The sequence below is a fragment of the Rutidosis leptorrhynchoides genome, chromosome 2, assembly GCF_046630445.1.
Source record: "Rutidosis leptorrhynchoides isolate AG116_Rl617_1_P2 chromosome 2, CSIRO_AGI_Rlap_v1, whole genome shotgun sequence".
NCBI classification, from domain to species: domain Eukaryota; kingdom Viridiplantae; phylum Streptophyta; class Magnoliopsida; order Asterales; family Asteraceae; genus Rutidosis; species Rutidosis leptorrhynchoides.
Genome location: NC_092334.1, coordinates 595,665,150 through 595,689,454, shown reverse-complemented (window position 1 = coordinate 595,689,454; position 24,305 = coordinate 595,665,150). Strand labels below are relative to the sequence as shown.

Here is a 24,305-nt window from a genome sequence, read left to right as displayed (position 1 = left end):
TATATAGTTAAATATATAATACATTAACTAAATAATAAAAGTGATACAAAGTTTATATACTTAGTTAAATTATGTCAAATTATATAAATTAATAATATATTATTTATTTAAGCGTACATTGTTGACTAAAAATTACTATTCGGTCAATATTTAATTGTATATAACAACCCTTAATACATATAGTCAGACATATAACCCTAGGGTTAATTCAGTAATTTAGAAGTCGAAAAGTGAGGGTTGTTACAGCTGGTGTGTTAGTCAATCCAAACGGCATAACCATAAACTCGTAATGACCATAACGCGTCCTAAAAGCAGTTTTTGGAATATCATCCTCCTTTACTCGCATTTGATGATATCCAGAACGTAAATCAATTTTCGAATAAACCGACGAGCCTTGTAGTTGATCAAATAAGTCATCAATTCTCGGCAGTGGATAACGGTTTTTGATGGTAAGTTTATTCAACTCTTTGTAGTTAATACACAACCTAAATGTACCATTCTTCTTCTTGACAAACAAAACAGGAGCTCCCCATGGTGATGTGCTTGGTCGAATGAAACCACGTTCTAATAGTTCTTGCAGTTGGCTTTGCAGTTCTTACATCTCACTGGGTGCGAGTCTGTAAGGAGCACGAGCTATTGGTGCAGCTCCTGGTACAAGATCTATTTGAAATTCAACAGATCGATGTGGAGGTAGTCCCGGTAATTCTTTTGAAAATACATCGGGAAATTCTTTTGCGACGGGAACATCATTGATGCTCTTTTCTTCAGTTTGTACTTTCTCGACGTGTGCTAGAACAGCATAGCAACCTTTTCTTATTAGTTTTTGTGCCTTCAAATTACTAATAAGATGTAGCTTCGTGTTGCCCTTTTCTCCGTACACCATTAAGGGTTCTCCTTCTTCTCGTACAATGCAAATTGCATTTTTGTAACATACGATCTCTGCTCTCATCTCCTTCAGCCAGTCCATGCCAACTATTACATCAAAACTCCCTAACTCTACTGGTATCAAATCAATCTTAAATATTTCGCTACCCAGTTTAATTTCTCGATTCCGGCATATATAATCTACTGAAATTAATTTACCATTTGCTAATTCGAGTAAAAATTTACTATCCAACGGCGTCAATGGACAACTTAATTTAGCACAAAAATCTCTACTCATATAGCTTCTATCCGCACCCGAATCAAATAAAACGTAAGCAGATTTATTGTCAATAAGAAACGTACCCGTAACAAGCTCCGGGTCTTCCTGTGCCTCTGCCGCATTAATATTGAAAACTCTTTCGCGGCCTTGTCCATTCGTGTTCTCCTGGTTCGGGCAATTTCTAATAATGTGGCCTGGTTTTCCACATTTATAACAAACTACATTGGCATAACTTGCTCCGACACTACTTGCTCCGCCATTACTCGTTCCGACACCATTTGTTCCTTTCGTTCTGTTAACCCCTGGTCTGTAGACCTCACACTTCGCCGCGCTATGACCATTTCTTTTACACTTGTTGCAAAATTTGGTGCAGAACCCCGAGTGATACTTTTCACACATTTGGCATAGCTGCTTCTGATTGTTGTTTTGTTACGGTTGTTATTGTTGTTGGCATGATTGTTGTAGTTGTTGTTGTTGTTGTTGTGCCGTTTGTTGTAGTTGCGATTGATGTTGCGATTGTTGGGATAGTTTTTGTTGTTTTGGTGACTCTTATCACCATTTTCCTCCCACTTTCTTTTGACTAGCTTCACGTTGGCCTCTTCGGCCGCATGTTCTTTAATTCTTCCCTCAATCTGGTTCACTAGTTTGTGAGCCATTCTACATGCCTTTTGTATGGAGGCAGGCTCATGTGAACTTATATCTTCTTGGATTCTCTCCGGCAACCCTTTCACAAACGCGTCGATCTTCTCTTCCTCATCTTCGAACGCTCTCGGACACAATAGGCACAATTCTGTGAATCGTCTTTCGTACGAAGTAATATCGAATCCCTGTGTTTGTAACCCTCTAAGTTCTGACTTGAGCTTATTGACCTCGGTTCTGGGACGGTACTTCTCATTCATCAAGTGCTTGAATGCTGACCACGGTAGCGTGTAAGTAGCATCTTGTCCCACTTGCCCTAGATAGGTATTCCACTATGTTAACGCAATACCTGTGAAGGTATGCGTAGCGTACTTTACTTTGTCTCCTTCAGCACACTTACTTATGGCAAACACCGATTCAACTTTCTCGGTCCACCGTTTCAATCCGATTGGTCCTTAGGTCCCATCAAATTCTGAAGGTTTGCAGGCAGTGAATTCCTTGTAGGAGCATCCTACACGATTTCTTGCGCCGTTAGCTGTATTGCTAGATTCAGAGTTATTGTTGGTATGTAGCACGGCCTGTACTGCGACTATGTTTGAAGCAAGAAAGGCACGAAATTCCTCTTCGCTTATATTCAAGGTGTGTCGAGTAGTCGGTGCCATTTCCTTCAAAATAGTCAAATGAAACAAGTTAATCATACAGAATATTAAGAGTAGTCAATAGTATCTCGTAGCATAATATGAACTCATTTATAAAAGCTTTTTCATCATATTAGCGTTTTATAAGTTTAAATTCGGGTACTACCTACCCGTTAAGTTCATACTTAGTAGCTAATATACAATTCAACTACTACAATTCCATATAAAAAACTGATTATAATAATATATCACATACAAATATTCTTCAAACTTACAACTTCGCTATATTACATATAACATGAAATATAGTACACTATGATACAGGACAGTTTTGAAGATACATCTAGTTAATACGCAAGTTGTTCAGCAAAGGAAATAAAGACACGTAATTCATAAGTCCAGAAACAAGTCATGCATTCTGATTTTACTAAGACGACTTCCCATCCTTGGTCTTGTGAAAAATAACCGTTATGACCATTGGCTAGGCAGCATGTTGTAATGTCGTCAAAAGGACGAGGGTTTCGTAATGTCCAACAGCCCCGTAATAATCTAAAAACCTTGTTTCTCACCCCAACTACTGAATCCGTCACTTGTAGGAAAGTTTTATTTAAAAGCTGCAATCCGATGTTCTTTTTCTCACTTTGGTAAGAAGCGAACATCACTAACCCGTAAGCATAACATGCTTCTTTATGTTGCATGTTAGAAGCTCTTTCTAATTCACGAAATCCTATGTTAGGATATGTTGAGTCAAAATAGGTTCTTAACCCGTAGCGTAAAATTTCATTTGGGTTCCCCGCATTTAACGCTTTAAAGAAAACACGGCGTAACTTAAAGTCTCCCCAATGTGATATACCCCACCTATCAAAGGAAAGCCTTTTATAAACTAAGGCATTTCTGGAAAGTCTTTCAAATGTTTGACAAGTTAATTTCGCCATAACTAAATGTGCTGATGAATTCTGACCGACTCTAGACAAGATTTCCTCAATCATATCTTCTGGCAGGTCTTCTAAAATATTCGGTTGTCTACCCTTAACGTCCATTTTGTTTTTATACTGTAAAATAGACAAGGATTAGATTCATAATAACAAACAATACAAGCAATTTTTACATAAAACATAAAAGTACAAGCACACTACAATACATTTATTACACAACATGCTCACACCCCTCTAATCTGAATCACTGGTTTCTACTTCTTCGGACTTGGTTCTTTTTCCTAATCTTCTAGGGATATATGATGTTCCTCTAATACGAGTCGTTGTTTTCCACATTCGTTTAGAAAAACCTGGTGGTTTAGAGGTTCCTGGGTTATTGTCACGATATTGAAAATACGGATGTTGACGGTACATATAAAGTTCATCGGGGTCGGAATCAGATTTCTCTATTTTGATGTCTTTTCCCTTATTATTTTTTTTTGCCTCATTAAATTGGGTCGGGGTAATTTCTATAACATCATCGGAATCCTCATCAGGATCCGATTCAATGGAAAATTGGTAATTTTCCCAATATTTTGCTTCCTTAGCGGAAACACCATTGACCATTATTAACTTTGGTCCATTGGTTAAGGATTTTCTTTTATTTGACCGGTTTTCTGTGGTTCCTACTATTCCCCCCTCCGGAACCTCTTCTTCTTCTTCCAGTTCCTCTTCTTTTGGTTCCTCTTCTTCTGGTTCCTCTTCTTCCAGTTCCGTTTTCTCTTCTTCCGGTTCTTCGGGAACTTGTGAATCTTGCCAATATATATTCGACTCTTCGTTATTATTAGGTGAGTCAATGGGATTTGTGCTAGAGGTAGACATCTATCACACAATATCAAACATGTTAAAAGATTAATATATCACATAATATTTACATGTTAATAATATATAGTTTTCAACAAAAATGTTAAGCAATCATTTTTAAAGAAAACACGGTCGAAGTCCAGACTCACTAATGCATCCTAACAAACTCGATAAGACACACTAATGCAAATTTTCTGATTCTCTAAGACCAACGCTCGGATACCAACTAAAATGTCCCGTTCATATTGATTATAAACGTTCCATATTAATTGATTTCGTTGCGAGGTTTTGACCTCTATATGAGACGTTTTTCAAAGACTGCATTCATTTTTAAAACAACCATAACCTGTATTTTATCAATAAAGGTTTTAAAAACATTACGTAGATTATCAAATAATGATAATCTAAAATATACTGTTTACACACGACCATTACATAATGGTTTACAATAGAAATAAATTACATCGACATATGTTTAATGAATGCAGTTTTTACACAATATCATACAAACATGGACTCCAAATCTTGTCCTTATTTTAGTATGCAACAGCGGAAGCTCTTAGTATTCACCTGAGAATAAACATGCTTTAAACGTCAACAAAAATGTTGGTGAGTTATAGGTTTAACCTATATATATCAAATCGTAACAATAGACCACAAGATTTCATATTTCAATACACATCCCATACATAGAGAAAAAAATCATTCATATGGTGAACACCTGGTAACCGACATTAACAAGATGCATATATAAGAATATCCCCATCATTCCGGGACACCCTTCGAATATGATATAAATTTCGAAGTACTAAAGCATCCAGTACTTTGGATGGGGTTTGTTAGGCCCAATAGATCTATCTTTAGGATTCGCGTCAATTAGGGTGTCTGTTCCCTAATTCTTAGATTACCAGACTTAATAAAAAGGGGCATATTCGATTTCGATAATTCAACCATAGAATGTAGTTTCACATACTTGTGTCTATTTTGTAAATCATTTATAAAACCTGCATGTATTCTCATCCCAAAAATATTAGATTTTAAAAGTGGGACTATAACTCACTTTCACAGATATTTCCTTCCTCGGAAATTAGACTTGGCCACGGATCGATTCACGAACCTATACAAATACGCACATATATATCAAAGTATGATCAAAATATAATTACAACCATTTTTATTATGTTTTAAAGATTTGAGTGTATTAAGTCAGCTGTCCTCGTTAGTAACCTACAACTAGTTGTCCACAGTTAGATGTACAGAAATAAATCGATATATATATTATCTTGAATCAATCCACAACCCAGTGTATACACGTCTCAGGCTAAATCACAACTCAAAGTATATATATTTTTGGAATCAACCTCAACCCTGTATAGCTAACTCCAACATTACTGCATATAGAGTGTCTATGGTTGTTCCAAATAATATATATACATGGGTCGATATGATATGTCAAAACATTTGCATACGTGTTTATGGTATCCCAAGATTACATAATATATTAGAATACATGTATAATACAATATAAGTTAGCTAGGATATGATTTGTATAGATTTGTTAAACATTTCCCGTAGCTAAAAAGATCAAAAATATCCAATCTTGTTTTACCCATAACTTCTTCATTTTAAATCCGTTTTGAGTGAATCAAATTGCTATGGTTTCATATTGAACTCTAATTTAAGAATCCAAACAGAAAAAGTATAGGTTTATAGTCGGAAATTTAAGTTACATGTCAATTACTAAAGAGGTAGTCATTTCTGTCGAAAGAACGACATCTTGATGACCATTTTGAAAAACATACTTTCACTTTGAGTTTAACCAAGATTTTTGGATATAGTTTCATGTTCATATGAAAAATCATTTTCCCATAAGAACAACTTTTAAATCAAAGTTTATCATAGTTTTTAATTATCCAAACCAAAACAGCCCCCGGTTTCACTACGACGGCGTATATCCGATTTTATGGTGTTCATCATGTTTCCAGGTTTTAAATCATTAAGTTAGCATATAATATAGATATAGAACATGTGTTTAGTTGATTTTAAAATTCAAGTTATAAGGATTAACTTTTGTTTGCGAACAAGTTTAGAATTAACTAAACTATGTTCTAGTGATTACAAGTTTAAACCTTCGAATAAGATAGCTTTATATGTATGAATCGAATGATGTTATGAACATCATTACTACCTCAAGTTTTCTGGATAAAACTACTGGAAATGAGAAAAATGGATCTAGCTTCAAAGGATCCTTGGATGGCTTGAAAGTTCTTGAAGCAGAATCATGACACGAAAACAGTTCAAGTAAGATTTTCACTCAAAATAAGATTGTTATAGTTGTAGAAATTGAATCAAAGTTTGAATATGAATATTACCTTGAATTAGAAAGATAACCTACTATAAATAACAAAGGTTCCTTGATCTTAGATGATTACTTGGAATGGATTAGAAAGCTTGGAAGTAGACTTGCAAACTTGGAAGTATTCTTGATTTTTATGAAACTATACTTATGGAATTTATGAAGAACACTTAGAAATTGAAGATGGAACTTGAGAGAGATCAATTAGATGAAGAAAATTGAAGAATGAAAGTGTTTGTAGGTGTTTTTGGTCGTTGGTATATGGATTAGATATAAAGGATATGTAATTTTGTTTTCATGTAAATAAGTCATGAATGATTACTAATATTTTTGTAATTTTATGAGATATTTCATGCTAGTTGCCAAATGATGGTTTCCACATGTTTTAGGTGACTCACATGGGCTGCTAAGAGCTGATCATTGGAGTGTATATACCAATAGTACATACATCTAAAAGCTGTGTATTGTACGAGTACGAATACAGATGCATACGAGTAGAATTGTTGATGAAACTAAACGAGGATGTAATTGTAAACATTTTTATTAAGTGGAAGTACTTTGATATATGTCTTGAAGTCTTTCAAAAGTGTCAGAATACATATCAAAACACAACATGTATATACATTCTAATGGAGTCGTTAAGTCTTCGTTAGTCGTTACATGTAAGTGTTGTTTTGAAACCTTTAAGTTAACGATCTCAATTAATGTTGTTAACCCAATGTTTATTATATCAAATAAGATGTTAAATTATTATATTATCATGATATTATAATGTATGAATATCTCTTAATATGATATATACATTAAAATATCGTTACAACGATAATAGTTACATATAAGTCTCGTTTCGTAATTCTTGAGTTAGTAGTCTTGTTTTTACATATGTAGTTCATTGTTAACACACTTAATGATATATTTAAATATCATTTTATCATGTTAAATATAGTGTATCAATATCTTAATATGATACATATATATTTAGTAGACGTTATCATAACGATAATCGTTATATATATCATTTCCAGTTTCTTAACTTAGTAATCTCATTTCTTATATATATCACACATTGTTAATATACTTAGTGAGATACTTATCATAATCTCATGTCAACCATATATATATGTCTATATATACCACAACATGTAGTTTTTACAATTTTGTAACGTTCGTGAATCGTCGGTCAACTTGGGTGATCAATTGTCTATATGAAACTTATTTCATTTAATCAAGTCTTAATAAGTTTGATTGCTTAACACGTTGGAAACATTTAGTCATGTAAATATCAATCTCAATTATATATATAAACATGGAAAAGTTCGGGTCACTACAGGTGCGGTGGTTAACTTCTTTTTCAAGGTTTGAAATGTTGATTCCTGTTCGGGTTCCCAAATGAACTTCTTCCCTTTGTGAGTCAGTGTCAAAGGACGCGCAATTAGAAAGAAACCTTCAATAAATCTTCGGTAGTAACCGGCGAGGCCTAAAAATTGGTGGATATGAGTCAGAGTAGTGGGGGTTTCCCACTTGCTGATAGCTTCGATCTTTGCGGGGTCAACTTTGATACCCTGGTCGCTCACAACATGACCCAGAAATTGGACTTCCTTCAACCAAAATTCACACTTGGAGAATTTAGCGTAAAGTTGCTCTTGTCTCAAGAGTTCAAGCACTAGTCGAAGATGTTGTTCATGTTCTTCTTCGCTTTTGGAGTAGATGAGGATATCATCTATGAAGACGATAACGAACTTATCCAGGTATGGCTTGCATACACGGTTCACGAGGTCCATGAATATGGCAGGTGCATTGGTTAAACCGAATGGCATCACGAGAAACTCATAATGACCATAACGAGTTCTGAATGCAGTCTTCATCACATCGCACTCTTTCACCCTCAACTGGTGATAACCGGATCGCAAATCGATCTTAGAGTAAACACTCGATCCTTGTAGTTGATCAAAAATATCGTCAATTCGGGGAAGAGGATACCGATTCTTAATCGTCAATCTGTTGAGTTCACGGTAGTCAATACACATGCGGAATGATCCGTCCTTCTTTTTCACAAATAAAACAGGTGGACCCCAAGGCGAGAAACTTGGTTGGATAAATCCACGGTCTAGCAGTTCTTGTAATTAACTCTGCAACTCTTGCATTTCGGAAGGTGCGAGTCGATAAGGTGCGCAAGCTACAGGTGCAGCTCATGGAACTAAATCGATCTGAAACTCTACTGCTCTCGGTGGCGATAATCCAGGAAATTCTTCCGGAAAGACATCGGAAAATTCGTTCACAATTCGTACCTCATTCACGCTCTTCACCTCAGTTTCTAACGTTTTCACATGTGCTAGAACAGCAAGACGTCCTTTCTTCATGATCTTTTGGGCTTTCATGCAACTAATGAGATTCAGTTTCGAGCTACATCTCTCTCCGTAAATAATCAGTGGCTCACCATCTCCGTGTGGTATACGAAGAGCTTTATCTCCATAGATAATGTCAGCCCTTATCTTGGTCAACCAGTCCATACCGACAATAACATCAAAGCTTCCCAATTTAATGGGTATCAAGTCAATCTCGAAATCTACACCAGCTATGTTGATAATAGCTCCTCGGCTAACTTGGTCAACTTTCTCAAGTATTCCATTGGCTACCTCTATAAGCATACTCTCTTTTAAAGGAACTAACGACCAATTTATCTTAAAGCAAAAGTGTCTACATACATAACTCCTATCGGCACCAGTATCAAATAGGACAGAAGATAATAGATTGTTGATAGTGAATATACCTGTGACCAAGTCGGGGTTCTCACGGGTATCCCTTGCGTTTACGTTGAAAGCTATGTCACGCGGTGGTCCGCCGTCCTTTCGCTTGTTGGGACACTCATTTTTGAAGTGGCCCAGTTGTCCACACTCATAGCACTTTCTCAGTCCTGTGGGGTTTGTCTTCACATTCATGGTGGTGATCTTGCAGTCTTTGCCAATATGCCCAGTCCTTTTACATTTTTTGCAGACCACGTTGCAGTACCCGGTGTGATGCTTGTAGCATCTCTTGCACTGCGGCAGACTACCCTTATAGTTAGAGTTCGAGCTAGGGTTCGGGTTGGGGTTCCTTCCGTCGTTGTGCCTCTTAGCAGGGTTTTGTTCAAAGACTCTCCCCTTGTTGTTGTCCCACTTACGCTTTTCACTGCTGGCCCCTGATTCGGATTTAGCCTTTACTGGTTCTTGGCTGGTGATTTGGTTCATCAGGGTATGCGCCATGTGCATAGCTTCCGGGACGTTAGCTGGTTTTGAAGATGTGACATTTCCTTGGATGGACTTGGGAAGTCCCCACAAATACCGTTCCATGCGCTTAAATTCCGGGATAACCATCGTGGGACACATCAAAGCTAATTACAGGTACCTACGGTTATAACCGTCGAGATCGGTTCCCACAACCTTCAAATACCAAAACTCAACTTCCATTTTCTGTATCTCTGTCCTGGGGCAATACTCTTCAATCATGGCCCCCTTAAATTCCTCCCACAGGGTAGCATACACCTCATCAATACCCTTAACTTGAGCAAGTGTGTTCCACCAGGTTAGGGCGCCGTCCGACAGTGTACAGGAGGCATACTTAGTCTTGTTCATTTCTGAACAGTTGCTTACACGGAAAACAGCTTCCAATTTCTCAAACCACCTTGTAAGTCCAACTGGCCCCTCAGTATCACTAAAATTTTGGGGCTTGCAGCTTTGGAATTCCTTGTATGTGCACCCGTTATGATTGTGCTGGATAACCGGTGGAGCTTGGGGGTTCATTTCTGCTATAGCTGTGGTTACCCGTTCGGCTATCATTTCTTCAATCTATGCTACTGTGGGCGTTGATCTTCCGTTGGCCATTGATCTTCTAAACAAAAATTTTGACTCAAGTCAAAATCCAGCATTCAAATAATAATAATACAGTATATGGTAACCAACATGGAATCAACACAACACATGTTAATTAAGTAACGCAAATAGATTCAGATACCACAAAATCATCATACAGTAACGTAACTAGAATACCGTACAAAGATTAAACAACACTAAGTTCCATTCATTAATAAAAGTTGCATACATTCGCATAAGATTCGTACAATACATGAGTGAAACATGAAACTACAAACGGGATTACATAAAGAAACCTAATACAAAAGCCCTATGGTGACGGTGGGTAAAGGATGTCCATCATGTGGGACACCTGGTCCTCGAGCTCAATTACCCGAGCACGGAGGATATCCACCTCCCTCGTCAGTTCCTCGACAGAGGGAGAGGCTGGTGGAGCAGGCGGTGCTGATGGTGCAGGTGGTGCCGGTGGTGCAGATGATGCTGGTGGAGCTGGTGGTGCAGACGGTCCAGCACCAGAAGTAGATGCTGCGTAACGGGGAGCCTTATGTATGAATGGATCAGCAGGATATGGCACAAGCCGCTTACGGGCGGTAACTCTAACCTTCAGTCCATGTGTGTTAACGAACGATCTACCCCCGTTAACCCCTGGAATAACAGTACCATCAAAACGATACCGCTTCTTCGGCGGGGTAGAGGGTGGCTGCACGGGTGCCTCCTCAGGGTCCTCTTCGGAATCATCGACGGAATCCTCGTCGCTGGAATCGTCGGATGACGAGTCGTCGGAATCATTAGAAGGTGGATGTGCTCGGCCAGTAGTCATCAGTCGGTATCTGCCGGGTGGAATCGGCACAACACGTCCATCAGAAAGGCGTCTAGCCCAATCACCATGCTCATTCCGGAAAGGAACGTCCCCATATTCCCCAGGAATCACATCACCACCGGAATGGTGCTGTGGCTCCGAGGGTCCTGGGATGAGTGGAGCTGGAATCTCTGGTGGATCCTCATGTCCGTTCGAGATGATCACTGGGTCGGGTGCATGGCTACTGTCTCCAGAGGACGAAGCGCCAGAGTCGCTGGAGGGTAAAGAGGACGGGATCTGTGAATCGGTAACAATGACAGGCGATGTGGCAGATGAGTCTGAGTCGCTCTCCAAAATGATAACGGGCGGGACATCCGACATCTGAACAAGGAAAAATAACTTTTTCCATGTCAGTAAGTCATAAAGCAAGCACATATTAGGCAAAGTAACTACGACAATCTAGATCATCTATAGCAGTAAGTAGCATGGCAATAACGACAAGTATCATGCAATCTAAAGCAGATAATAGCATGCAGTAGTGAAAGCAAGTAACAGTATACGGCATATAGCAGTAAAAGTAAGCAGCAGCATGCAGCAAGTTCCACAGAAACAAGTAAACTAGCAAGTTGTAGATTAGTCCTATTAGTGAATCCTACTCGGTCCTGTCTAGACTCACTAATGCAACCTGATTTCCTACAACCAATGCTCTGATACCAAATGTGACGCCCCGTACAAAATCAACGTGTACGGATCATCAACAACAGGATCATTACAAGGTCAAACACTCTATGCTGTTTCAAAAGAAGTTTGCATTCATAAGAAAAGGTGATGTCTTAACCAACATCAAATGTTTTACAACGATAGTATGCTTCTATGAATAGAAGCAATTAATAATATTACGTGACCCAATGGTCGTTACGAATACATTGTTCAAAAGTAATAAAGTTTGAATGCAAAATAAACGTTTCATGCGAAGACATCTCTAATAAGCGCAGCGGGAGTCTACAAAGCATGGCAACTACAGCGGAAGCAATCAAACCTTAAGTACCTGAGAAAAACATGCTTAAAAACGTCAACACAAAGGTTGGTGAGCTATAGTTTAAGTATAACAGTAATGTAAGGTAGGCCACGAGATTTCAGTGTTTCAAAATAGTATGAAAAGTATATGTTCAACCGTGGGCACTTGGTAACTAACTTAACGTAAATAACACCCCCTAAAAGTACACTTGGCGAGTGCGTAAGTTTACGAAGTATTAAACACCCGTTAAATGCTAGCGCTACTAGCCCGAGTGGGGATGTCAAACCCTATGGATCCATATCTAAGATTCGCATTCACCGGTTCAAAGACCAATGACTAAACGTTACCGAGCTAAGGGGGAAAGTTTATACCGTTGTATAACCCACACATATATAAAGTTTAAGTACTCGTGCCTAGTATGTAAAACGTAAAACGCTCATGTATTCTCAGTTCCCAAAATAGTTAAAGTAAAAAGGATGCTATAACTCACAGTGAAAAGTAGTAAAGTTGATTCGGGAAAGTAAGCAAGTAGTTGGTCCGGAAGGTCCTCAACCTAAGTCAAAAGTTACTAAGCCAGTAAATCGTTTCCAAAGGTTTAAAAGTATGTAAATTAGGTCTTAAGTATCATCATCATTCATCATTAATCAAAAAGGGTAAAGTAAGTTTCAATTAAGAATAGAGTTTGAAATAAAGGCTGACTTCGTTCAGTCTCCACGACCTATATACAAACTGAAATGAGGTGAGACCAGTGGCCATGGCTCCGTATATGAGTCCCCTAGAGGCTGACCAATTTCCAGAACCAAACTCATCTTCGTTTGACCGTGGAGACGGTTTAAGTGCGAGTAGGTCAGAAATTTAGCACAACGTTAAAAGGGTGTAGTGACTTTCGGATGGCCATAAATCCTAAACCGTAACTCGGATTAAGACGAGGTCTAAACGGAAAATCATCTACTCGAACCGAACTAGCTGGAAATAAACTTTTCCAGTAGCCCAGGTTATTGATAAGTTCCAAAAAACAGTAAGTAAGGTGCTCCGGTGGGTTCTTGGTGCTTGATGCTCATCACGGTTCTCATCCTTGATGCGTATAGCTTCAAGTGTATAACTAGTTGATGTGTTTGCATCATCTTAACCAAGTTTTGACCATCATAACACCAGTGTAAGTCTAAGATATGTAGCACAACTCAATTAAGGGTTGTAAGTAGTTTGATGAACCAAAGTTACATCAAGATCTTAGATCCGACACATACATGAGTTCTACTAGTAATATTAAGCTACAAACTTAAAAGTAAACTAAATAAACAAGATCTTAAGTTGTAGAACTTAGATCTTAGCTAGATCTTAAAGATCCTAGACTAGAAAGTCTAGATCTAGTGTTCCTAAGTTAGATCCTAAGTTGTAGAACTTGGATCTTCACTTTAATGAAACCATAAGTTATGAAACTTAGATTTTCATCTTGTAAAATGTATGTAAGCTTATAAGCTTTTATTTACAACAAAATTAGAAGACCATAAGCTATATAAACTTAGATCCAACATAAGTGTTTGAAGTTATAACTAGAAAGTTATACTTCCATGTTCTTGAACTTATAAAGTTAACTTTAGTTTCAAGAAATATGAGATCAAGTTTAACTAGTAATACTTGACCAAATTAACAACATCACAACTTTAAAGTACTTACAAAAGAAAGAAATAAACTAAAGTTACAAGTATTATGTTCATGTTTGTTTCACACTTAAGAAGATTCAAGTCAAGCTTGGATCTTAAGAATTTAAGTCTACAAAACATGAACACAAGTATGATTATAAAGTTTATGAACTTTAAATCTTATAACATTTAAGTGTAGAACCATAAACTAACAAGTTTAGATTCTTGTTCTTGGTTCTTCATCAAACAAAGATGGAAGTAACTAAGATTACATGAAGATACAAGCTAGATAACTTGATCTTTAACAACAACAAACAACAAGTAAGTAAACAACAAACAAAGAACAAGTAAATGATGATGATTGTGGCGGTTTTAGAACAAGAAGAAGAAAAAGTCTTGAAAGAACTCACAATTTGAGAGAAAACTTGGAGTAAGAAAGTAGAGAAATATGTGTGTGTGAAAAGTGAAGTAAAACACTTGTGAATAAGTAACAAAATTTGAAAAATGGAACTCCTCCCACCTCCTAGTTGGTCGACGGTTTTCAAGCACCAAAGGGGAAAGGTCAAAAGTAATCTTTCAAATGTTGGGAGATGGTGTGAGCTCAAAATGGTATTAAAGTTAAATGGCATGAGAAAGAGGTGTAAGTATGCTAGTAACAAGTCTCCTCATATCACTAATTAATCTTGTTTTATCTTAATGAAATACTTGCATAATAATGGGTTAATTAGTCCATTAAGAAAGTAGGGTGGGCTTCCAAGTCCATGTTCATTAATAAAAGCCCAAGTATGTAACAAATTAAATAAATAAGCTCAAGTAATTAACTACTAACATTAGTTAATTAAAAATGATTAATAATAATTAATCATGAATGTAAATAACATTCAAAATATTATTTGTGAAAATTACGTGTGTCACAAAGACAAGTCGGGCCATGAAAAGTCAAATACGGTAACAAGTAAGATGTATGAAAATACATTTATTAAAACGCAAGCATTAATAATAAATTATTAATAATAAAAGTTGGAAAATCCATGGTCGTTACAGATTCGTGCCTAAATTCTGCCTCGGTGTCGGTTTTAGTTAACGATTCTCCGACCAAAGAATTCATGTTTAAGAGAGGGGTTAGACAAGGAGATCCTTTATCTCCTTACCTTTTTATTTTAGCCACGGAGGGGTTAAGTGTATAACAAAATGTGCCATTGACAATGGGCTTTACAAAGGGTGGAGATTGGTTTGGATAAAATAGTGGTGTCGCATCTTCAATATGCGGATGACACCATTTTCTTCGGCGAATGGAATAAACGGAACTTAAGGAATCTCATGAAAATATTAAAGTGTTTTGAAAAGATTTCAGGGCTACAAGTTAATCTTAAAAAAAGTTGTTTATATGCAGTAGGTGTCTCAAAGGTAAGTACTGAGGAGTATGCTTTGAACATCGGTTGTAGTGCGGGTGCCTTCCAATGACCTACCTTGGTCTTCCGATCGGACAAAGGATGAAAAAAAATCAAAGAATGGGAACCCTACGTTGAAAAAATTCGGGGTAGGTTGTCGGAATAGAAATCAAAATCGATGTCATTTGGTGGTCGAATCACACTCATAAAGTCGGTGCTTAATAGCCTTCCGTTGTATGCTTTCTCCCTATTCTGTGCTCCATCGGACGTCATCAACTCGCTTGAAGGTACACGTCGTAATTTTTTTTGGGCCGGGTCGGGTGATAATAATAAATTGGCTTGGGTTAGTTGGGACACTATTCTTTCTCCTTAAGAACGGGGCGGGTTCAACATTGGTTCCCTTAAAACAAAAAACCTAGCTTTATTGGGAAAATGGTGGTGGCGATTCTTTAACGAAAAAAAGTTTTTTGGGTCGCTATCAAAAGTATCTACGGTCGGGATGGGGGGTTGGGGCCAAATCGTACCCAATCTCTTCCAAGCACGGGTTCTATTTGGCAAGGAATACAACAAATCGATGTGCTTTTAAGAAAATGGAATATCAACTTTGCAAACTCTTTTGTAAAAGTTGTTAGCGCGGGTGATGATCACTCCTTCCTGAATTCTGCTACTTTAACAAACAACCTGATTCCTCAAAAGCTAAGTGTTTTTGTGTGGCGTACGATGTTAAAGAGACTTCCGGTTCGTGTTGAATTGGACAAACGAGGTATTGACGTGGATTCGGTCCGGTGTCCCATTTGTGATGGTGACACTGAATCGGTTCAACATATAATTCTCTCTTGTCCGAAAGTAAAGGATATTTGGAATCGAATTTTCAGGTGGTACAATTTGGGATAGGTAGATGATTTGTATTCGAATGTTGATGACATGTTCAAAGGCAAAGTTATACCCTCCGATCTAAACTCCTTCTCAAAAATATGGCAAGCCACCGAATGGGTCACGGGGTATTTGATTTGGAGGAACCGAAATCTAAAAACTTTTGAAAACAAGGATTGGAGTGCTCCAATGAATGTAAATGAAATCCAAGCAAAAAGCTTTCTGTGGATATCTTCGCGTTCGAAAAAGGTCAAGATTGAATGGAACCAATGGCTTTTAAACCCGAGAGTGTTCGACGATCACGGTTGAAGCATCCACTGCTGCGTCCCATCTTCTGCCCCCTACAAGATCGAGCTTCTTTCCTGCTGCAAACAAAATTTCCTGTAGCTTCGTATTGTTTTTAGGCTCTTCCTATGATTTCTGTTGTTTGTAATATGTAATATGCACGTGCTCTATGCATAAAGCCTCAAGCTGTATATTCTCTCCTGTTTCTTTTACTTTAATGAAATTGCTCTTGCTTTTCAAAATAAAAATATTGAATTAAATTTCCATATATTTACCAAAGTCAAGTTTCACTCGTTTTAGGATTTGATTAAATTGATTGAAAAAAAGTTATATGTGGGCCTTATTTTAATTCTGCCCACTTGACGATAAAACCCTCAAGTCAAGAATCGATCTTCTCTCATTACTCATCCATCTTCTTCATCAACACAAAAAACACACATCCTTCATCGCAATTCAATGGCTTCTGATCTCATCGCAAAAGCTAAAGAAGCTTTCATTGACGACCACTTTGAACTCGCACATGACTTCTATTCTCAGGCCATCGCCATTAACCCTAACAACGCCGACCTATTTTCCGACCGTGCTCAGGTCAACATTAAACTCGGAAACTTCACCGGTACAATCTACATAAACCCTAGCTCATTCTATTCTATTAATTATTATTCAGATCTTGAATACGCATAATGAACATGATCAATATTTAGGTTTTTTATATTGCATTAGGTTTTCGGATTTGTGATTACGTTGAATTAATGTATTAGTCTATTAGGTTTTATTTATTGATAATATATATTGTTTAGTGGACACATGTTGCGGTTATGAGAACTACTAGACTACAAGTAGGGTTGTTTATCGGTTTTCGGTATATTCGATTAGGTTAGTTCTGATTTGAAATTTTTTGGAGGCAAGACCGAAACCCAAAACTGAATTCAAATTCAAACCGAAGTGGAACTGAAAACCGGAATTCGGGTCGTTTAAAACCGACAAACCAAAGAAGTCATAAATTAACCAAAATAATTGTAACAAAAACTGATTTCAATCTGGTTTGGTTCTTTCAGTTTTTCATTCGGTTCGGTTTTCAGGTTAATTTGTTTGAAACCAAATATTGAACTCCCCTACCTACAAGTAACCTACTATTTTATAATACAAGTTGTGGAATACTAGAATGTGTATTTAAAGATGTACGGAGTATATGGTATACCTTTAGCTAAGTAAACGTGTGTAGGATAACTACAGTTTGATTTTTTAGTTACTCGGTTGTTGCTCTTAAAGCATATATTTTATTATGTTGAATGGATTTGTTTGAACTTATATCATGGTATGCCTTTTCTTTTCATTGTGTGATGTACTAATGATAGGATACCTACGCATCTCATAACGTATTAGAATTTGTTATGATTCTCCACGGATTCCATTCTTCTTAATTATTGGTTGTTATTACCATGCTGTTAAATTTTCCTTGTTGAGTTAATTCTTTTGAAATCAAATATTCACATTCTTGACATTTGTGTTGGAGCAGAAGCGGTTTCTGATGCAAACAAAGCAATAGAGTTGGACCCTTCGATTTCAAAGCCATATCTGCGCAAAGGGTAAGCGACTCATTTTAATAACTTTGATAAATCAGCTGGTTAGTATTCTTTATATATGTCGTGTTTCATTATTATTTAAAATGCGTAATGAAACCAAAAACCATTTGATTCTTATCCAATTTATGACGGGTTCACGTTTTGGGCCAAAAAGGAACCCTGTTCCAGAATGTTAAGAAATACGTTCTAGAATGTGATTAATATTGATTGCAATAATTTATTGACTCACTTTAGCGCGTCTGGAAGTGTATTCTAAAAAACTCTGAACTAAAGATTTGAGTATTTTGAAAGTCAATTACTAAGACAGTAGCCAACAGTAGCGTCGTTGGCCCCGTCATTTTTCAAAAATAAAAAACGGTATAGGGAGTGTTGCATCGTTTTTCGTTGACGGAAAGAAAAAGGTAACTCGTCGCCTGCATGATACTTAAAGACGTGGCATTAATTAATTGGGTGACTCATGCATCCCCATTTGTTTTATATTATTATTTTATTATAATTTATAGTTAGATTAGAAGTGTTAATTATTAATTACTATTTAATAACTGATAATAAAGAATAAGTGGGTATAGCGTTCAGTCTTTCTAAGGAAAGGAAACGCTGACGAAGTCCTGTTTTTTTTAAAGAAGCGTATTATTGTTGGGAGTGGTCTTAAGCATCTTAAAGTCACAATCAAGTTAATATTTGTTTACTACTCCGTATTAAACATTAATAGCTCTTTACAACTGTTTGACACTGTATATACAAATAGGACTTTCTTTAATCTTCATTCAACCATATTACTGAACTGTGCTGGACAGCTAACTGAAATGAACCTATACCCCAATCTGCGTTCCCGTATCATAGTGAACTCCGTTTCTGGAAATTGTGGGGGTGATAGTGTTTTTGTTGGTACATGACTTTGTTAGAATTAATTTCTCAAGATTGTTATTAAGTAATCGTCAGATACTAAGGATTATATTTATAATTTAGCTTTTCTTTATAGTAAATAAATGTTACCCGTGTCTGCTTAACAGCACTGCATGTTTCAAACTTGAAGAGTATCACACTGCTAAAACAGCCTTTGAAGCTGGTTCTTCTTTAGTTCCAGAAGATACACGATTCAGAGACTGGATAAATAAGTGTGACAAGTTGATTGCAGGTAAATCTCTCTCTCTCTCTCTCTCTCTCTCTCTCTCTCTCTCTCTCTCTCTCTCTCTCTTGGTATAAATTGATGATATTCTAGTTTTTTTATTGTTTCTGTAGATCACTGGCTTCAATTTTTTTTTCCATAGCTTAGTGTATATGATTTTTTATCTGTCACATTGTTACCATACCATATTTAAGCATTGCTACTTTGTTAGTTTACAAAGAACATCTATGCTATAAGTAGACTGCAACATGCATCCGATCTTTATATATATATTTTTAGGATTATTGATTTTTGTTATAACATATAGTCTCTCACCTTTGATTTTCTTTTGTGTGCATGTGTACTTCAAAAATATTTAACCACCACCATATAAACAAATATATTTTTACTCCTATATATTGATACACCTATAGAGGTGGGAAAATGGGTAGTATGGACGGGTTGTGCAACTGGTCAAAGTGTGTAACAGTGTTTATTAATGAGGGTTGTTTTCTGCAAGCATTTTACTGAAATAAATATTGTATGTAAACAATTACATGTCAAATAGGATTTTGTATGTTTTCAGTATATATCTATTTTTTCTAAAAGATGTGCGAGATTTTATCCATAGAAATTGTACTTTGCATGACTTTTTACTCGTTTTAATCTATTTGATCCATTTGTCTTTTAGTCTATATTTTACACGATATATAGTAATTGTATCCCATGTTGACCCTCTCCTTGGTATATGGGTCGAAGTTGCCATCTCTACATATACACCACACTTTCCCTTCTGGACTATTTTTGCCTTCATTTTGAATCCTAGTTATTATTATTATATTACATACGTAAATAGACGTTGCAAAGATGAATTTGTTTCACATCATATACACACCATCTTATATAAAGGCATCTTGCGTTGTGTATTCGTGACTTGTCTATCAACACTACGAAGTATTGAAGGCATTAGACTTAATGAGTTTTGTGTATTCTGAAACAGAGGAAAATGGTGAGCTACCAACACAATCAATTGATGCAACTTCATCTGAGATTGTCACTAAACATGACACAACTTCAAAAGATGCCCAACAAGTAAATGCGTCTAATGAGGTGGCAACCGCAATGCCAGCTAAACGAAAATACAGGTCAAAAACCTTTTAGAGATTGCATCCAAAACTGTTCCTCGTACTTTCTTTTACGTTTCATTTTTATACTTTGATTTTTACATAGATGTTTATTACCTTTACAGCGAGGTGGGAAATATGTGGGCTAGGTTTGACATGTTGTTGAAGCAATCTATTATTTTCACAAGGGAAAATCTCGGATACTTAAAATTTTAAAAATTTTGTTACAATTAGTAAATTGTTATAATTATTTTGTTCTGAAAAGAATTTTTTTTTTTTTTTGACATTCGATATTCTTTGATTGGGCTTCTTCTGAAGACCTTTTGTCTGTTTTTTCAAATGTCGTTCATCGTTGAAGCTTAAATGAAAACTTAAGGGAATGTTTTAGACTTTATTATTGTAGTTATGGCTAGTAGTAAGATTGATTGTTTAATAACCATCTCTACCTTGATCAAAGTTGAATCATTAGGGGCTTTGCTTGTAAATTATTAAACTTGAGCTTATTTGGCAAAGTATCTCATCAATGGTATATTTTTTTTTGAGCTCTTTTACATCTAAATTATATCTGACAAACAATGTATTTTTAGGGATGAATTCTATCAGAAACCAGAGGAGGCAGTTGTGACTATTTTTGCAAAGGGCATACCAGCTGATAGTGTATCAGTTAACTTCGGGGAACAAATAGTATGTTAGCGTTTTAATTCTCTTTTTTAATCCTATTTATCCATGTATGTTGTTTCTTTCTAGATGTGGCACTTTTGACCCATTTACTTATGAATGGGCCGAGGTGGGTCATGTCTATTCTACAAGAAAAGCTTGCTGACTTGTCAGACTCCCTTGATTGTTTTGATTTCAGCTAAGTGTTACCATTGACGTGCCTGGGGAAGAGCCATATATATTCCAACCTCGCTTATTTGGAAAGGTACTGTACTTAACCCATGTAACATTAAAATGCTAAACAAAGTAGTTTTAATCTATGTTTTGCTTAATGGACGGTGATAATATCAGGGTTTTTATCCTATATTCTTATTTTGTGTCTTATTTTATGTTTGTATCAACTTGGATTAAACGTGTGTACTCTAGAATTTTTATTGTGTGCGTCCTTTTATAATTTACATGTCCATGTGTAAATGTACCATATATGGGGAATATTACTATTTAAGAGTTATTATCAACATAAAGTCATAGACTTTGAATGGAGGTACGGGGACTGAATCATCAAGTAAAATAAGGTCACAATTATAAACATTAGCCTCAGAGTTCAATCATGCTATTGTCATCCTGGCATTTAATTTAATATTGACTTGATAATAAGGTCTTCAATCTTTTAAGGATCCACATTTCATGAATAATTGAATATGTCAGTTATCGTTTGTAATTATGGTGTCCCTAATCATATCAATAAACATTAACATACTTGGGTTCAACAGATTGTCCCTGCAAAGTGCAAATATGTTGTTCTCTCTACCAAAATAGAAATTCGTCTCGCAAAAGTGGAACCAATACACTGGACATCTCTTGAATATAGCAAAGACAATATGGTTGTGCGAACTAGCAATGTCTCATCAGGTACGTTGATCATCATCCAAGTATTTAAAATCAGTTTCGTCTTCAGCAATCATTACTTATTATATTATCCTTAGAGTTATTCTTTTTAAATTCTATTTATGCATCTCATCTGTTTTGGTTTTTTATATCAAGTAGTCGTGTTTCCTACTTACCCCCATTTGTTTTGGTTATACTAGAACTTAAACCATCGATAATATTATGTAATGAGTAATGACAACTGATGGTTGAAGACAATTTTGGGATGAAACTTCTAGTTAATTTGGATAGTTTTGCATTTTTTTATGAGGCATTATGCATTCTAGTCAAATATATTGTGTCAATAAAAGTTTATTTTAATTTTCATTTTTTCTACTTGATGTTTCTGATTGTAGTAAGCAACCAAAGACCTACATACCCTTCCTCAAAACCAACAAAAGACTGGGATAAACTTGAGGCGCTCGTGAAAAAGGAGGTATATCTTTTTTTGATTAAATAAAGGACTTGGGAGAAATGCAATGCTAGTTTAGGTTTCAAGTCTAACTGATGTTACGTTTTTCCAGGAAAAAGATGAAAAGCTAGATGGTGATGCTGCATTGAACAAGTTTTTCCGTGACATATATTCAGATGCCGACGAGGATACAAGAAGGGCCATGAGAAAATCTTTTGTAAGATCATCTTTTCTCCATAGTTATTTTAAGTACCATAGTTATTTTAAAAAGTGTCGACAAATATTATAATTATTATTTTATTAATACTATTTTGTGTAAGTGATGGAAATAAATGATAAATGATCATATTTGAAATTTGAATACTCAATAATATAAAGAACGCCTCTTTTGTCATTTATGCGTTGGCTTCCTAAACCAACCATCGATTAGCCTTTATATTATATTGTGAAAAAAACAGTGTTCATCCAAACACTTCTGATTTTAATGGAGTTACTTGCTTATCTGAATATATTTATATACGAATATCACATATGATTATTTGCAACTCATATTCGAACACCCCCATAACTGAGAAAAAGTATAAACTGGATCATTATGGCAGTGCATCTTTTTTGTGTGAATAATTGAACTGATGTCGTTGACTTTTTTGACCTTTAGGTGGAGTCGAATGGAACAGTGCTGTCGACAAACTGGAAAGAAGTGGGATCGAAGGAAGTTGAGGGAACGGCTCCAGATGGTATGGAACTGAGGAAATGGGAATATTGAAATTTTAGCCAAAAACCTTGTTTCTTTTAATGCCTTATTTGTGGCTGACTTGTTCTACTTTGGGTTGGATAGTCATCTTTTAAAAATGTCTATAGTCTTGCATGAAGCCAAACTGAGATACCTATTTTTTTTTTTTCATTTCGTTTCTACTCGTTTTTGTGTCTGCACTATGTAAAAAAGTTTCTAGAGTTTTTTGGTATTTGAATGTCAAAATGTTGTTTTTTTGATACAGTATTCTTGTCCATGTTATGGTGATCTTATTTATGTTTCGGAGTCACTAAAGAGCCATTTGCTGGATCTTTTTGCATTTGAAGTGCAAAAAAGAATGCAGATTTGTTCAACTTAAGACTGTCTTTAGACGAAAAATATTGCATCTCACATGGCGCCTGCATAGAGTACCTGTACAATTCTCTAAAGAAACTGTATATATGTAGTTAGCTAAATCTTACTCTGATGTTTTTAGAACCCAAGAGATTAAAAAAACAATGAGGGACATGCCAGGTCTTTAGTAGGGCTCAACATAGATAAATAAATATTAGTTGAGTAAGTAATCTCATTTCATTTTCATTATTTGAACTATTGCACTATTTTATTGCATCTTCAAGACTCCAATTAATTACAGGGACTCTATATGTAAGCAAATTTTTAGTTGGGGGGGTTGTGGTGGGGGTGGGGGTTGGGGGGTTGGGGTTCAGTTCATGGTTTGTTCGATTAACTCAACCCTAATCGTAAAATTTTCTAAGATTCTGAAACAGTCCGATATCTTATTAATTCGGTTTTGACGAAATAACTTTCGAGTCAAACTTGATAAGTTTTGGTTAATATGGCTTTCGACCGAAACTTCATTCGACACCAAGAACATTGTTTCTTTCATTTTAGGTTGACGTTTGTTAATTTAGATAACCATCACAAGATAATCTAGTAGTTGTCGTCCATATATTTTCACAAGCCCTTGGTTCAAATTTCAATAAAAGCATATCTACAGTGGCCAACGAAGGGTTGAAAACGTTCACGAAATAATCTTGTTAGATCACGTACATCTGAATAAAAATGCTCGTCATTTCTGAGTAACCTGAACATAAAAGATATTATATGTTTACCCACTTTAGATACATGATTCGGACGGTTTTGTGTGGTTTTGATACGTGTTTCGTACGGTTTTTCGAGGTTGGAGTTCTTGATGGCAATTCGGTGGTTTTTGGTCCTTTTCAAGTGGTTTCGACAGATGCTTTAAGGCGGGGTCTAGTAGTTTTGGGTACGGTAGTGGTAAGTGGCTTCAAGTAAAAAAGTTTTAGTCAACTTTATGTGGCTTA

At 36.1% G+C, this 24,305-nt stretch overlaps 1 protein-coding gene across 1 annotated transcript; it reads left to right on the top strand.

Annotated features, from left to right (window-relative positions):
* The first annotated feature begins 16,785 nt into the window (after positions 1 to 16,785).
* On the top strand, positions 16,786 to 23,223 carry LOC139893368 (protein SGT1 homolog B-like). Its single transcript, XM_071876525.1, has 10 exons — positions 16,786 to 17,028; positions 17,932 to 18,001; positions 19,012 to 19,136; positions 20,107 to 20,251; positions 20,818 to 20,914; positions 21,087 to 21,152; positions 21,661 to 21,799; positions 22,171 to 22,250; positions 22,339 to 22,443; positions 22,885 to 23,223. Exons 1-10 carry the CDS (start codon positions 16,869 to 16,871, stop codon positions 22,990 to 22,992), a joined length of 1,095 nt encoding a protein of 364 aa, XP_071732626.1. The 5' UTR covers positions 16,786 to 16,868; the 3' UTR covers positions 22,993 to 23,223.
* Positions 23,224 to 24,305: the final 1,082 nt, after the last annotated feature.

What these genes read in the sequence shown, in the direction of transcription:
- LOC139893368 (XM_071876525.1), top strand. Translation starts at nt 16,869, where the DNA reads ATGGCTTCTGATCTCATCGCAAAAGCTAAAGAAGCTTTCATTGACGAC. An exon ending in TAAACTCGGAAACTTCACCG is followed by an intron (nt 17,029 to 17,931) that starts GTACAATCTACA and finishes GTGTTGGAGCAG; the next exon opens with AAGCGGTTTCTGATGCAAAC. An exon ending in TTAACTTCGGGGAACAAATA is followed by an intron (nt 20,915 to 21,086) that starts GTATGTTAGCGT and finishes TTTTGATTTCAG; the next exon opens with CTAAGTGTTACCATTGACGT.